The 17167-nt window shown below is 38.4% G+C and overlaps 1 protein-coding gene across 2 annotated transcripts in view; it reads right to left on the reverse strand.

The window, feature by feature from the left end:
* TOP2B (DNA topoisomerase II beta) overlaps positions 1-15238 on the reverse strand; it is a 66810-nt gene extending 51572 nt beyond the window's left edge. The window contains exon 1 of one of the 2 annotated variants that reach the window (XM_031009063.3): positions 14518-15238. In XM_031009063.3, the coding sequence (XP_030864923.1) occupies positions 14518-14586 (69 nt within the window). In that variant the 5' untranslated portion in view covers positions 14587-15238. The remainder of the gene's footprint in view (positions 1-14517) is intronic. The other variant, XM_031009064.3, reaches the window with a different exon arrangement.
* Between the last annotated feature and the right edge of the window lie 1929 nt (positions 15239-17167).

The following is a 17167-nucleotide window of genomic DNA, read 5'->3' on the forward strand; positions in this document are numbered from 1 at the left end:
CTGTTAGATTACTAGCCAATTTCTCAGCAGAAACCTTGCAAGATAGAAGGGATTGGAAGAATATATCTGAAGTACTGAAAGAAAAAAAAAAACCACTGCCAACCAAGAACATTGTATCCAGCAAAAGTGCCCTTCAAAAATGAAGTAGAAATTAATACTTTCTTAGATAAACAAACACTGGGACAGTTCATCACCACTAGGTTTGCCCAACAAGAAATGATAAAGGGAGTCCCTTAAAGCAAAAGGATAAAAAATAGCAACACAGTAACACAAAAATACGTAACTCCCTGGTAATGTCCAAGGAGACTCCAAAAAGTTCTTGGAAAAATGGAATCAAAAGATAAAAATAAAAAATATAAATTTTATTTCTCAACAAAAGCTCCATAAAGGTCAAGACACCTTTATAAGTGATGATATCAGCCATTTAGCTCAACTCTAAAGAACTAAGGGTCTTGGGAATTTAACCATGCCAATGCAGTCTTTTTACATTATCAACTGAAAAAAATAGGTGCCTTTTAAAGATTTAAGATTAGTAAACAAAAAAAGTCAGAAGGAGCAAAATCAGGATTATAAGATGGATGCCTAATTATTTACCATCAAAACTCTCATAAAATTGCTCTTGTTTGATGAAAGGAATGAGCAGGAGTACTGTCATGATGGAGAAAGACTCTGGTGAAGCTTTCCTGGGGATTTTTCTGCTAAAACTTTACCTAACTTTCTCAAAACACTCTCATAATAAGCAGATGTTATTGTTCTTTGGCCCTTCATAAAGTCAACAAGCAAAATGCCTTGAGCATCCTAAAAAACTGTTGCCAAGACCTTTGCTCTTGACCTGTCTGCTTTCGCTTTGATTGGACCATTTCCACCTCTTAGTAGCCATTGCTTTGATTGTGCTTTGTCTTCAGGATTATGCTGGTAAAGCCCTGTTTCATTTCCTGCTACAATTCTTTGAAGAAATGCGTCAGTATCTTGATCCCATTTGTTTAAAATTTCCATTAAAAGCTTTGCTCTTGTCTGCAGCTGATCTAGGCACAATGGTTTTGGCACTCATTGAATGGAAAGTCTGTGAATCTTTAATTTTTCATATAGAATTGTGGAAGCTGAACCAACTGAGACATCTATGGTGTTAGCTATTGTTTCTGCTATTAATCATTGGTCCTCTTAAATAAGGGCATGAACATGATTAATCTTTTCCTGACAAACTGATGTAATGGTCTGCTGCTGCAGGCTTCATCTTTAACATCATCTCATCTCTTCTTAAAAGAAGTTATCCATTTGTAAACTGCTCATTTATTTGAGGCGTTGGCCCTGTAAACATATTGTAAATCAATGATTTCACCATTCTTTCACCTAAGCTTCTTCATAAACTTGATGTTTGTTCTTGCTTCAATTTTAGCATAATTCATATTGCTCTGACAGGGGCTCTTTTCCAAATGATGTCTTATCCTTCTTAGTAACACAAACTAGATTTTGTTCAGACATGTTATAACAAGTTAGTACAAGTTTATTTTGATACCAAAAAATTTTGAAATCCATGCATAGTTTTCTCATAATACACATTTTCCATGAACTTTTTGAAGACTATTTGTATACAGACAAATATGGCATCTTCTAGTATTGTAATACAGTAATACAGATCACTTAAATATAGTATAGAATTTTTTAAGGCATAAAAAATAATTCTAAATCTGTGTTAAAATATACACAATATAAAAAGAGGTAAAGTATCATCAAAAACAAAGCAGGGGAGGGCAGAGGTGAAAAAAGGAAGAGTTTTCATATGTAATTGAAGTTACTAATTTAAAATTTATTTTTATCACCTGAAGATATGTTATGTAATGGCAAGGTAAAGTCAAGGAAAATATCTGTAGAATATACACAAAGAGAAATTAGAAGAAAATCAAAACATGTCACTAAAAAAAAAAAATCAATGAAACACAAAAGAAGGCAGCAAGGGAGGAAAGATGGACAAAAAAGCTATAAGACATATAAAAAAATAATCAAAATGCCAATAGTGAGTCCATGTCAATAATTACTTTAAATATAAATTGGGCCAGGAGTGGTGGCTCACATCTGTAATTCCAGCACTTTGGGAGACCAAGGTGGGCAGATCACTTGAGGTCAGGAGTTAGAGACCAGCATGGCCAATATAGTAAAACGCCATCTCTACTAAAAATACAAAAATTAGCCAGGCATGGTGGCAGGCACCTGTAATCCCAGCTACTTGGGAGGCTGAGGCAGAAGAATCACTTGAACCTGAGGCAGAGGTTGCAGTGAGCCAAGATTGTGCCACTGTACTTCAGCCTGGACAACAGAGGGAGATTCTGTCTCAAAAAAAAAAAAAAAAAAGATTAAGTGCCCAAATAAAAGACATAGATTGGCCAATGGAATAAAAAAATAAGATCCAACTATAGGTTGTTTACAAGACACCTGCTTCAGATCCAAAGATGCACAAAGGCTACAAATAAAAGGATGGAAAAAGATATTCCATAAAACTGGAATCTGAAGAGAATGGCCGTACTTACATCAGACAACATAGAGTTTAAGACAAAAACTGTCACAAGAGACAGAGTAGGACATTATATGATAAAAGGGTCAATTCACCAGTAAGATATGCATCTAACATTACAGTTCCCAAATTTATGAGCAAACACTGACAGAAGTGAAGGGAGAGAGAAACCAACACAATAACAGTAGGAGACTTCACTAGCCCACTTTCGGTTATGGATAGAACAACCACACAGAAGATCAATAAAGACACAAAGAACTTGAACAACACTATAGACCAACTGGACCTAACAGACATACTCAGAACACTCCAATCAACAACAGGAGAATACACATTCTTTTCAATTGCACTTGGAACATTCTCCAACATAGACCACATGTTACGTGACATAACAAGTCTTAACAAACTTAAGAAGACTATTATCATATAAGGTATATTTTCCATCAACAATGGAATTAAACTAGAAATCAATAGTAGAAGGAAAACAGTAAAATCCACAAATAAGTTGAAGTTAAACAACTCACTCTCATATAACCAATGGGTGAGAGATGAAATCACATGCGAATTTAGAAAATATCAGGAGACAAATGAAAACAAAAACACAATAGAGCAATATTTATGTAATGAGGCTAAAACAGTATTACACCTAACATTAACAATCAGTAAAGATCTCGAATTAACAACCTAACTTTAGACCCTTTCAAAGAACTAGGAAAAGAGAAACTAAACCAAATTAATGAAGGGAAATAAAGATTAAAACAAAGATAAATAAAATAGAGAATAGAAAAACAATGAGGAAAAAAAATCAATGAAACCAAGAGTTTGTTTTTTGAAAAAATTAACAAAACTGACAAATCGTTAGCTAGATTACATAAGAAAAAAAAAGAGATAATCAAATAACTAAAATTAGAAACGAAAGGGGACATTATAATTGATGTCACAGAAATAAAGATTATAAAAGACTTACATGAACACATATATGGCAACAGATTAGATAATCTAGAAGAAATGAATACATTCCAAACATATAATCTACCAAGACTGAATCATGAATAAAAAATCTCAACAGCCCTATAACAAATAAGAAGATGAAACAGTAATCAAAAACTTCCCAACAAAGAAAAGCCCAGTACCAGATGGCTTCACCTGAAAATTCTACCCAATAATCAAAGAAGAATTAACTCTTCAAACTCTTACCAAAAAATGAGGGGCAGGGAACACTTCCAGAATCATTCTATGAAGCCAGCATTTCTCTGATACAAAAACTAGAAGACAGAACAAGAGGACTACAGAACAATACCCGTGATGAAGACTGATGCAAAAAATCCCCCCAAAAATACTGGCAAACTCAATTCAATAGCACTTTTTTTTTTTTTAAGAGAGGGTCTCATTTTGTTGCCCACACTGGAGTGCAGTGGCATGACAATGGCTCACTGCAGCCTCAACCTCCCAGGCTCAAGTGATCCTCCCACCTCAGCACACCCACCCTCCTCCTTAACACCCCACAACCCCTGCCCCAAGTAGCTAGTACTACAACTGTGTGCCTTCACACCTGGCTAATTTTAAAATTTCTTCTAGAGACAAGGTTTTACCATATTGTCCAGGATGGTCTTAAACTTCTGGCCGCAAGCGATTCTCCTGCATTGGCCTCCCAAAGTGCTGGGATTACAGGCAGGAGCCACCATGCCTGACCCAACAGCACATTAAAAGGATTACACACAATAAGCAAATGGGATTTATACTTGAAATGCAAGGATGTTTCCAAATATGAAAACAAATCATTGTACTACACTATATTAACAAAATGAAGGGCAAAAAACACATTATCATCTCAATTGATGTGCAAAAAGCATTTGACAAAATTCAACACACTTTCCTGATAAAAACACATAACAAACTAGAAATAGAAAGAAAACACCTCAATATAATAAAAGCAATACACACTAAGCCAACAGCTAACAGCACATATACTGGTGAAAGACTAAATTTCCTCTAAGATCAGGAGGAACAAGGCAAGGATGCCCAATATTACCAATATTCAAGATAGTATTAGAAGTCCTAGTCAGAGCAATTAAGACAAGAAAAGGAAATAAAAGGCATAGAAATTGGAAAAGAAGTAGAATTATGCTCACAAATGGCATAATCTTATAGTAGATAACCCAAAAGATTCCACAGAAAAACTATTACAACTAATAAATGATTTCAGCAAGTTGCAGGACACAAAAATTGGTTATGTTTTCACGCAGTAACCATGACCAATCAAAAAAGGAAATTATGAAAACAATCCCATTTACTATAGCATCAAAAAGGATAAACTACCACAGAGTAAACTTAACCAAGGAGGTGAGAATAATGTCAAAATACAAAACATTGTTAAAAGAAATGAAAAAAAGATACCAATAAATGGAAGGGCATTCCATTCTCATGGATTTAAAAGCTTAAAATATTGTTAAAATGTCCAAACTATTCAAAGTGATCTACAGATTCAATGCCATTCCTACCAAAATCCCAATGGTATTTTTTGCAGAAATACAAAAAAAAAATCTAAAATTCATATGGAATCTCAAGAGGACCCATAGAGCTAAATCAGTCTTTAATCAGAAGAATAAAGCTAAAGGCCTCACACCTCCTGATTTCAAAACCTGATTTTACTACAGAACAACAGAAATCTAAAACAGTGTGGCACTGGCATACAGACAGAAGAGAGAGCACAGAAATAAACCCTTACATAAAAGGCCAAATGATTTTTCACAAGAATGCCAAGACTACACAGTGGGGAAAGGACAGTCTCTTCAACAAATGGTGCTGGGAAAACTGGATAACAAGCAAAAGAATGAAGTTGGACTCTCATGCCACATACAAAAATTAACATAGATTAAAGACCTAAAAGTAATACCTAAAACTCTGAAACTCCTAGAAGGAAACATAAAGGAAAACCTTTGAGACATTGGATTTGGCAATGATTTCATGGATATGGCACCAAAATCACAGGCAACAAAAGCAAAAATAGACAAACAGGACACCAAACTTAAGAATTTCTGGGCACCAAAGAGAACAACTGACAGAGTGAAAAGGCAGCGTATGGAATGGAGAAAATATCTGTAAACCATCAAATGGTTAATATCCAAAATAGATAAGGAGCTTCTATAACTCAACAATAACAAAATAACCCCATTCAAATGGATAAAGGATTTCAATAGACAATTCTCCAAATAAGATATGCAAATGGTCAACAGCATATGAAAAGATAATCAACATTACTAATAAGAGAAATGCAAATCAAAACCACAATAAGATATCACCTCACACCTATTAAGACAGCCATCAGAAAATAAGTGTTGGTAAGGACGTGGAGAAACTGGAACATTTCTACACTGTTGGTGAGAACATAAAATGCTAGAAAAATGCTACAGCCATTATGGAAATAGTGTGGAGGTTCCTCAAAAAATTAAAAATAGAATTACTATATGATCCAGCAATCCCACTTTTGGGTATATATCCAAAAGAATTCAAAGCAAAATCTCAAAGAGATATTTGCACACCCATGTTCATCACAGTATTATTCAAAATAGCCAAAAGGTGAGGCAACCCAAATGTTCACTGATGTATGAATGGATTTTTAAAATGCGTATATAGATACAATGGAGTATTATGCAGCCTCAAAAAACATGGAAATCTTGTCATGTGCTATAACATGGATGAACCTCAAGGATATTATGCTAAACAAAATAAGCCAGTCACAAAGGACAAATACTGTATGATTACAATCATATAAAGTATCCACAGTAATCAAAATCATAGAAACAGAAAGTAGAAAGGTGGTTAACCAAGGGCTGGGGGGAGAGGGAATTGGTGTTTAGTAGATACAGTTTCAGTTTTGGAAAATGAAATACTTCTAGAGATCTGTTGCTTAACAATGTAAATATATTTAACACTACTGAACTCTACACTTAATGGCTAAGACAGTAAATTTAATGTTGTATTTTTTTACAACAAAAAAATTGAACATGTGAAATGTAGATGACTTTGTCTAATGCTATTTGTAATTTTCTCTAGGAAGAACATAGAAATACCGTAAAATAAGTGTGACGAATGTGTGACAATACACTTTTTTCTAAATATCATATGACAACTATTGAGGAAAGAAAAAGATATACCATTCTATTTAAAGTCAGGAAAAGCCTTAAGGGATACACATTATTTATAGAATACAATGGAAGTCATTTGCAGATATTTCAAGTCAACTCCCAATTATAATATCAAACAACTTATAAAACCTAGGGCATGGTGCCATAGGCCTGTCGTCCCAGCTACTCTGGAGTCTGAAACCGGAGGATCAATCCCCTTAGCCCAGGAATTTGAGACCAGCCTGGGTGATAGCAAGCCTCCATTACAAAAATAAATAAATAAATAAATAGATAAAAAACAAACAAAAACCCTTAATACAAACCCTTAAACTTGGACGTTTCGATGAGTAAATACGTCTATAATTACTATACTAAAAATAATTGGTGTTAATCTTTTATTGCTCTAGTTTTTATAGAAAATTTATATTAGTAAAGATAATCAAGTATTTTTAAATTAGTAGTTTGTCAAAATGGCACTGTTTAGTGGGCATTACAAAGGAGTATATATAAAACATGAGCCCATTTTTGTCAGAAAAAAATTATGCATAATATATGCACGCGTAGGAAAAAATGTGAAATATGCCCAACAGAATATCAATAAAAATTATCTATAGAGTAGAAATATATGCCATTTTTATCTTTTCTACACCTTTTCTAATTTTCTACAATGAATGCATAAAGAAATATGTTAAAGGCTTATTAACCCAAGTATGTGAAAACATAATTAAGCTAGAATAAAACTGAAGGTTTCTTTTCCTAGAGGCAATGTTTACACCTATTTATTACTTCTGCAACCCCAACTTTCTCACTAGAGGCTATGCAAAAACAAAATCAAAATACACAAATAAGATTGGCAGCCTTGGCAGAGTAGAAAGTAGAAATTAACACTAGAATCCAATTTGTCTTTTACGTTCCCATTCTCAACAAATGGTAATTTACATTGCTCACTAGCTCACTAGTGGCAAACACAGGAGGTTCTCCCTTGAGACTTTTATATGTTTTTGTAACAGAAACCTGAAATAATAGTCTCTTTCAACTCCTGTTTATCAGCAGAAAGTTGTCCCCTGAGCAATGTCCAGGTCACTAAAAATCAAAATCTGGGTTAAGGGGAGAGAGGGCAACTTACCCAGTTAATATGATGATCCCATCCCTAGAACAGGTATGCATATTTAATACAAACCACCTTTGGCCTTAGAAGAGAGAAGCTAAATGAGAAACCTATTCTGCACCTTCTCCCTTGCTGTTATCATCACTATCTCTATCTCTTAAAAAAAATGTCACCCTGGGTAGCTCTTCAATTTTAACACTTTTGCTGACAATATTCAGAAAAGAGAACAGGAAATTGCCTTGAACAACCACAAACTAGCAAACTCCTATCTGCATGTTTATAAAAGCACCTCAACTCTACAGATCATAAAAGAGAGTGATGTATATCTGACACATGCAGGCTAACAGAATTATGCTCACTTTAGCCCCAGAAGAGTCTTTTGATTTTACCTTTTTTTATTCTTATATGTTCACAGTAATAAGATATCATGTTCTATAGCAATTGCTCCCAGTATTCCACATTGAATAAAAATTAACAACATGCCTTTAAAAATAATAATTCACCGGCTGGGCGTGGTGGCTGACGCCTATAATCCCGGCACTTTGGAAGGCTGAGGTAGGTGGATCACCAGGTCAGGAGATCCAGACCATCCTAACATGGTGAAACCCCGTCTCTACTAAAAAATACAAAAAATTAGCTGTGCATGGTGGCGGGCGCCTGTAGTCCCAGCTACTCAGGAGGCTGAGGCAGGAGAATCGCAAGAACCCGGGAGGCAGAGCTTGCAGTGAGTCAAGACAGTGCCACTGCACCCCAACCTGGGCAACAACAGAGCGAGATTCCATCTCAAAAAAAATATAATAATAATAATTATTATTATTTACCAAGAGCATTTTGAATAAATTTGCATTGAGACTATTGAAAGCTTGTTATTTAAGTTTATTTGTAATTTATTTCCCTGCCTTAATTTATGTGAACAAATTACCAAACTACTGATAGTAATAAACAATGCCAGCATCCAATTAAATTGGAATCTAAAAAATCAAGGCTACATTTTCATTCTCATAAAGACAATAAAAGTGTAAAATAATCACCATATTAAATTTCCTACACATATCTAAAAGTTGTTTTAATTATATTCTTTTTCATTTATAAATATGATGATAACATCATCGACTTTTTCTGAATTTCAAGTCAGCTGCCAAATTAAACAAAGCATTTAGGGAAAATTTAAAATCATAACAAAAATATCAAAATAAATATATAGACTATATATTTTAAATATTAACCTATCTTACGGCACTTTTGCAATATTGCTAATGCCTAATAAAAAAACAGATTTAATACTAATCCAAGATTTGATCTTTTTCAAGAACATTTCTCAATCATCAGAAGAAAATGGAAAACATTCCAGTAAAACTTCCTATTTTTCAGAACGACTATACACCAAGATCATTCTGCAAAACAAAACAAAAGATTCTTCAATGGACAGAATTGTCACCTGAAATATAGCAATCTGGCAGAAGCACCCAGTTTGTTTTTCTGAGGGAGAATGAATTGCTGACAAACAGGGTAAAGGAGATTGTTTGCCAGTTGGTACTAAAAAAGAACTGAGCCACTCATTCACATAATCAACACAGAAAGCTCACCATCACCAGGCCAACAAGAGTGGAAGTGGGGGCTGGCAGCCTAGCAACGAGCCCCTTCTTTTACCTTCTTCTGTACAATCCCCTCAGACTTAACACCAACCTTTTATAACGTCTCCTCTCTCTTTTCTCCCTCAAGGCTGCCATCCCATGATGTTCATTCTAACCATATTTCACCTATATGTAAATGGAGAGGCCATGTTATCTACCCACCATTAATGAAGCAAAAAGCAACAAACTGTCCCCTGTCTATCCTCCTTCAGAAATACCCTTCTAAACAAAGGGGCAAGGAAGAGATAAGAGATACTTAAGACAGTAACAAATGCTTAGACTTCTGCTATGAAAATAAATAGGCTTTCTCTATAATAAAGGGAATGAAAATACTTATCACTGGATTAAAAAAGAAGGGAGAATGTATGTGTGAACCCATCTGGGAGCTACCATGTGCCAAGCACTACGATAATCTTAATTAATTCTTATATAGTATCTCCATGAAATAGACACTGTTATAATTCCCTTTGTACAGATGAGATAACTAAGGTTGGGATAAGTGTTTTCCCAAAGCTAACAAAACTAGTACTTGAAAAAGGTGAATCATGAAACTAGATGATCTGATTTCACAGCCCATACTCAGCATTATGCTATACTAAATACACATATTCTGAAAAGGAAATATACTCCTTAGCTTTTTGTATGAAAGTAAAAGGTTAGTAGAAAAAGATAGGTATATCCCAGATGTCTCCTTATTCTGTCTTATCAGAGTATAAAAGATGAGTTGTTTTGTCTTTCAATGTTTTTAAAATTGAAGGCTGTGTAAATGTTAAGAACACTGAGTCTGGTTTAAATTCCACCTGTGCCTTAACCATGTGCCTAAGAATTTGTTACCTAATCTCTAACCCCGTTTCCTTCTCTGCAAATAGGAATAACTATAGCTACTTCAACTTTTCATTAAAATGGGGTTCCATACGTGTTAATACTTTTAAAAATTCAAGAAGTTTATTTTTTAAAGTGTACTCAGTAAAATGCAATTGTTGCCACCACCTAACCAACAAACCTGGGATTACAGGTGAACATACTTCGATTCAGAAAAATTAAGTTTATTAAAAATGTGCCTAAATACTGCTGTATCATGTACTTGAGAATGTATCTAAAAAACACTGCTACTTAAACTCTTGTCCTACTAATGATAGAAGACTTTTTAGGAAGTCAGCATGTCAATTATCCAGTTTTTAAATAACTGAGACTGGATTACGTATCCAGATCTTTGTTCAACAATATAAAGGACATAAACAAGGAAAATACATGCTCTCTAACTTCAGAAATTTGTAATATTAAGGGAAAGTTATCATGCATGAAAGTTACATAAAAAATAAAGACTTCTGTTTTATGATTCATGAGAGTAACAAACATTCAATGAAAGAAAAAGATGAGTATCAACCGGAAAATAATAATGTGACGAGGCTCTGAGCTAGCCCTGAAGAACAGTTAAGATTTAGACTAGTAAAGAGAAGTGAAAAAGTAATTCCGGATGGAAGGCAAATATGTAAAGACAAAGTGACAAAAAAAAAAAAACAAGCATAACTTGTATAGGGGACAGTGAAGAGATAAATCTAACTATGGAGACTATAATAAATAAATTTCATTGGAAAGGGCACATAGTTTATGAAAGTCTGGCTCAGCAATTTAGACTCGCAACAGTAAACCACTAAAGCAAGGTTCTTAAAATAAATCTTTAAACAATATTTAAATACATAGTCATGTTTAATTAGAGATATTCACACTCCAAAAAATATGTTATATATTTCAAAAAATGTGACTTTTGAGAAAACTACTATGTTATTTGTGGTTATACAGTTTTTCAAAAAGAGACAACTGTTAGAGATAAATACTGAAATATTTACAGAGAAAGTGATAAAATTCTAGGATTTGCTCTGCTTCAAAAGAATGAGAAGGGATAAAGTGGGTGGTCATAGGTTGATTTTTTTTTTTTTTTTGAGACGGAGTTTCACTCTTGATGCCCAGGCTGGAGTGCAATGGCGTGATCTCGGCTCACCACAACCTCCGCCTCCCAGGTTCAAGCGATTCTCCTGCCTCAGCCTCCCGAGTAGCTGGGATTACAAGCATGCGCCACCACCACAGCTAATTTTGTATTTTTAGTAGAGATGGGGTTTCTCCATGTTGGTCAGGCTGGTCTTGAACTCCTGACCTCAGGTGATCCGCCTGCCTTGGCCTCCCAAAGTTCTGGGATTACAGGCGTGAGCCACTGCACCCGGCAGGTTGATAATTATTGAAGCTTAAGGCTAAATAGAGGGAAGCTTGTTATACTACTCTGGTTACCACTTTTTGAGATGCTTAACATTTTCCATTAAAAATTTTTTTTAATCTACCAAGTTAGAATATTATTGGGAAAAAGATCAAGTCATATAACTGTATTCTAGTATTTCCACAAATGTATTTGTTACAATCACTTATGATACAAGACTGACAGAAAGAACCAGACTATTACTATCTACTAATCAAAGTTCTACAAAGAATTAATTCAAGAAACCCTGCTGCCTTAAGAGAAGCCTTTGTAACTGCTATACATTTTAAATCAAAATAGCTTTGCCATGTTTATATTTTTCACTTTTTTAAATTATAAAACATTCTGGTTGAGACACTACTACAAATCAAACACAAACCAAATGAATTATTAAAATAAGTTAATGCCAGTCCTAAAACCACTTGGCTTTGTAGTTTCAGATACTGAAAGGCAAATTTTCATGCAATGACATTAACAACACATGCTGGCATGCATCCCAACAGTAGTTAATATCAGCAACACATGGCATACAACTCCTCACCCAGAAGAAAGAAATCAGGGGCTAATTCTATTTTTATTTCTTCCTGTTACCACAAGCAGGTGGCAACATAACACTAGCTTCAATAAAGCAGACGAAGTTACCGTTCTCAAAATAGATGACCACTGCAATAAAGCCCCAACTCGTGCAAAGGAAAAATTAATTTGCTTTTACCCCAGCTAAAAGATATTTTATGTAAAAGCAACTGCAATCTATTATTTGAGTGTGCATTTCTTGAAGTTCACCAATAATAACAAACATCATTAAGCCCAGCACTGTGCTACATACGTTATCTCATTTCATTCTCAATGCAACCTTATTTGACAGATAAAAAAACAGGCTTAGAAAGGTTAGGTTCCTTGGGAAAAGTCCAACTAAATGTGTTGGAGAGACAGTGTCTGAACCTACATCAGCCTGACGTCAAAGCCCATAACTACCTCACTATATCGCCTCCCATCAAATCAAACCAGTCTATATGATCAATGATGTATATTATGGACATAAAGATGCTCATATAACCTTAGAGTAAGCATCAACTCTTAAAGAAGACTTATAGGAGTGATTATCTTTTTAATGAACTTCTAATTCCATAAGATATACTCTATAAATAAAACACTAAGTGATCTTCACTTCTCTTTTACTGCATTTCCCATATTTTCCATAATCTGCTTTATAATGAAAATTCCTTTAATCAATAAGTCAATTTCAGTTTCAAATGGATTTTTCTATCTTGAATGAGATCCTCCAAGTTTTGCCAAATTAGCAATGAGTTTCCTATGGAGCTTGAAAGAAATAAATTGTCATTTAATTATCTACAAAATTATATAACAGTTAATTAAAGTACTGCTATCAAATGTTAAAGCCAACAATCCACTACGGAGCAAAATGTTTACCATTATAGAACCAGAGGTCTTCAGAGGAAACACCGATCAGGCCTCAACACTTCCAAATAGTGAATGAGAACTTACAGTACCATTTGGCTGTCTAAGTCAATTTTCCGATGTCTGATTTTAATGACGGGGTAAAAGCCATTAATTCTGAAAGTCATTATTTTGCATGTATGTGTCCATCTCCTCCTTCTTCCTCTCACATACCCTCTACTGCAAGTCCACATGGACCACTAACTTAGTATCTGACATTTTCTCTCCTGGCCCTAGTCCCTTCACACTTTCATTCTACATAATCGGAGTAATATACAACATTCAAAGAATTTCAACAATAAGAGGATGGCAAGTTATTTTGCAATGTACCCTGGCACGCAAACATAAGTGATTAAAATGTTTTGCTGCTGTCAGTAGCACCCTTTTTATAAGAAGCAGTTGTCAATATAGCACAAATTGCTATTCAACTCACCCAAACCTCACCCAAACAAAGAGAAAATGAACTAAGTAACAAAAATGCCTATATGAAAGCTCCCTTGAGGTATTTAAAACAGGGACGGGGGAACAGACCGTCAGAAGTCCAGAAAAATGTAACACTTTTTACTTTTCTCCGAAATACCTAGGTTTTCTGTATAGGAAATGACCCTGGTCTTAACTCTACGCTGAGCAAGTGAAATGCCGGCGAATATCGATCTGTCGTGGGAATCCAGTCTCCCTTCCTCCTTCCGCTGCAGCTACTTCTACTTCCCAGCAGGAACTGAGCGTCGAAATCCTTTAACTTCAGGACTAAGCACTTCAGTCACCTCTCCAGGACATCCATTCAGCCCTCACCCCGTTACACCTGCGATGCTGAGGTAGGCAAGCACTTCTTTTAATAATCTCACCCTGACAGAGGGACGACCTACAGTATTAACTGCTGTGAAAGTCATCCCCAATGCGCTCTCAATTGAATGAGGCTTTCCAAATTGAAGTGCAAGTTGCTGTAGAAGTCCCAATGCATTCTTCTTTGAGATTAAAGCCCCAGAAAGGGCTGCATTTAGAATACACACACACACACACCCCTTTTCCCAGGGTTTTCTTGAACTACATTTGGAGAAAATGCTGCCCCACACAGACACACTTGCATTATCGCCATCCCCACCATTTCAGGCTCGGTTGCCCCGGAAGAGTCTGGTTAAAAAGAAAAGAGAGGAAGCGGGGGCTATATGTTACGTTCGCGGTTTTGTCCCCCCAAAGTTTCAAGTACACATTACGCTCTGGCAGTCAGGACTTCCAGAGACGTACAGAGAAAGAAAGAAAGAAAAGGCGCGGGGAGCGGGCTGGAGGATTCTGCAAGCACAGGCCCCTATGGAGCGCCCGTTCGGGGGACGGGATTTCCCTCCCTTTCCCCTCCCCCGCCCGTTCGGAATTCCGCCCCCACCGCGGGCCCGGAACAATGCAGCCGCCCGTCCCGGGGACCAGCCACTTACCACCCAGGTCAGTGCCCCGTTGCCGCCGCCCACGCCGGCTCCCGCGCCGCAGCCACCCGACTTGGCCATGGCGAGTGCCTCCAGCTCACAGGCCCTGAGGCCGCAGCCGCCGCTCCCGCCTCCCTGCGGGCCGCTGGGCCCCGCCGCTCCGCACCCACCGCTCCACTCGCCGCACTCCTAGCCGCGCCGACCCCCGCGCCCCATCGCGAAGACCCGGAGCGGACGTCCAGCCGAGCCCGCTGAGGAGGCTGCGCCGCCGGCTGCCCTCAAACTCGAGGCGCGGCGTCCGCGTCGCCCGGGCCTAGCGCGGCGGCTGAGGAGAAAGCAGGGAGCGACCGGCGGCGGCCGAGCGGCGACGTTGCCTTCTCGCCCGCCCGCGGGCGCCGCTGCAGGCCGAGCTGAAGCCCGGGCGTGCGATCCGCGAGGGCGGCCGGGGAGCCCGAGGCGCTCGGACGTGGCGAGGACGCAGAGGTGCCTTGTCCTTCTCACACTCCGCGAAGGCCAGCCACTCGAGTCGCCAGAGTAGTCGTCCCGGTCGCCGCCGCTGCTTCAAAGGCCGCCTTAGCCTCGCTGCAGCCCCGGTTTCCTCACACACACACACCGAGAGGGACAATAAACAGAGCCGCCGCCGCCGCCGCCACGGTCACCTCCCTCTTGTCCGGCATAACACCGCACACACACATTTGCACACCGGGGAGAGAGGGAGGGCGCGGCGACCACCCCCGCTGTCAGTCAGCGCCATGCTGTCCAATCCGGGCCTTGTCGCCACAGCCTCTCGGCCAATCCCAAAATTCCAAGCCCCCTGGAGGGGCGGGACCCGAGGGGGGAAACGTCATTGCGGGTAGCAACCGAAAGGAAGACTTGGGGTTTTTGTTTGTGTGTGTGTCTGTGGGTTTTCCATTTGAAGGGAGAGCAGGGGCTGCTTCAAGGGTCAATTGAGGGCGGCAAAGGGAAAGGGTCGAATTGGCCTCGGGTCGATTGTAATCCTCCAAGCGTGCTGTTTACTCTGAGACCTAACCGGGAAGCCGAAGCGTTTGCCTGGGGCCTCTAAGGATGAGGATGGGGGCGGGGTGGGGATGGGGGTGGCAGGAAGAAGCCGGGGGCCGTCCCAAAGGGAAATTATTTTTAAAGAGCGGTTGTAAACCGCAGGCAAGACGTTGTAGACCACTGGTGCAAGGAGGCCCCGTGACCCGGCCTCCCCAAGGGCCTAAGTGGACGCTGCTGTCGAAAAAAATCAGACCTTCTCCATCTCCTTCCTCCCTCTCCTCCCCTCACCCCAAAAGAGCATATGGTCAGTTTCAAGAAAACTACATATGAAAAGCTTAAATGATAAGGGACAGACAGAGAATGTTCTAGGGAAAGAATGCAGGGTGGGTTGAGTGTTCTATTTCTACTCTTTGTTGACCTTTCTTCTCTGAACAATGCAGAGATGTCACTGTCACTTTTCTCATCTGTCCAGAACTGTGCCCCATGCCTCTAAGAGGGCATGCTTAATTTTTAAAACTGTTTTCAGTGGAATTTTCAAATGCACAGTAAGGAATAATTTCATTCACATTAAAGCTTTCTAAGAATGAAAATTACCAATACAGCAACATCACAGTCTTTGGCAGATGGAAGATGGCTTTACTTCTTCCTGTTTTTCAGTGTAATTCCACTCAAGTATTTATTGTGCGCACACTCTGCCACGCTGTGCCAGGCTCTGCGATGGGTTCAAAATAAAAACAGGGCCCCTGATTTCAAACCATTTATAACCTGGCTTGTGAGACAGACTAAAAGGGAGCCAACGATCACCAAAATGAGTACTTGAAGGCATGAAGTGCCACCAAAGAGTTGTGATGAAAGCTTTTTATAAAGATGAAAACAGTATTACTGTTTTTTGAAGAGGTGTTTTTGTGAACTTCCAACTATGCATTTCCTCTCAAGGGAAAACAAAAATGTCTCAGGTCACATCTTTAAACTGCATTCTGAGTCTAGAGGTGGAGAACTCTGAAACATGGAAATAATTTAAACATAGTTTTTTTAATTAGCTCTCTGATGGCCATGTAACTTTGCCATACTAGGGACTTCAGAACAGTGAAGCCTTTCTTTACCTTGAACTTGGGGTGCAAACTTTTCTGAACCTGACCAAGTATCCATAGCCTTGTTATTTAACTTCCCTGAGCCTCAGTTTAGTGCTTGTTAAAATGATCTTGTGTTCTTACTGTGAGTTTGCATCTCCAAGTACACATGTATTTTGTTTGAAAAGGGGCATTTTAAAGGCAATGAGTTTTTTTATGAAGATGTATTAGGTAGAAGCTAAGCTATAAAATACATAGCTGTCTCCTTTTTTAAACTTAAGTTGTCAAAGCTCTATCTTCCGTTTTTGTTGTTGTTTTTAGAGACAGAGTCTTGCTCTGTCACCCAGGCTGGAGTACAGTGGCATGATCTCGGCTCACTGCACCCTCCACCTCCCAGGTTCAAGCAGTTCTCCTGCCTCAGCCTCCCAGGTAGCTGGGATTACAGGCACCGGCCAACATGCCTGGCTAATTTTTTTACTTTTACTAGAGACGGGGTTTTCACCATGTTGGCCACCCTGGTCTCAAACTCCTGACCTCAAGTGAGCCGCCCATCTTGGCCTCCCAAAATGCTGGGGATTACAGGCATGAGCCAC

The sequence above is a fragment of the Gorilla gorilla genome, chromosome 2 (genome assembly GCF_029281585.2).
Source record: "Gorilla gorilla gorilla isolate KB3781 chromosome 2, NHGRI_mGorGor1-v2.1_pri, whole genome shotgun sequence".
NCBI classification, from domain to species: Eukaryota; Metazoa; Chordata; class Mammalia; order Primates; family Hominidae; genus Gorilla; species Gorilla gorilla.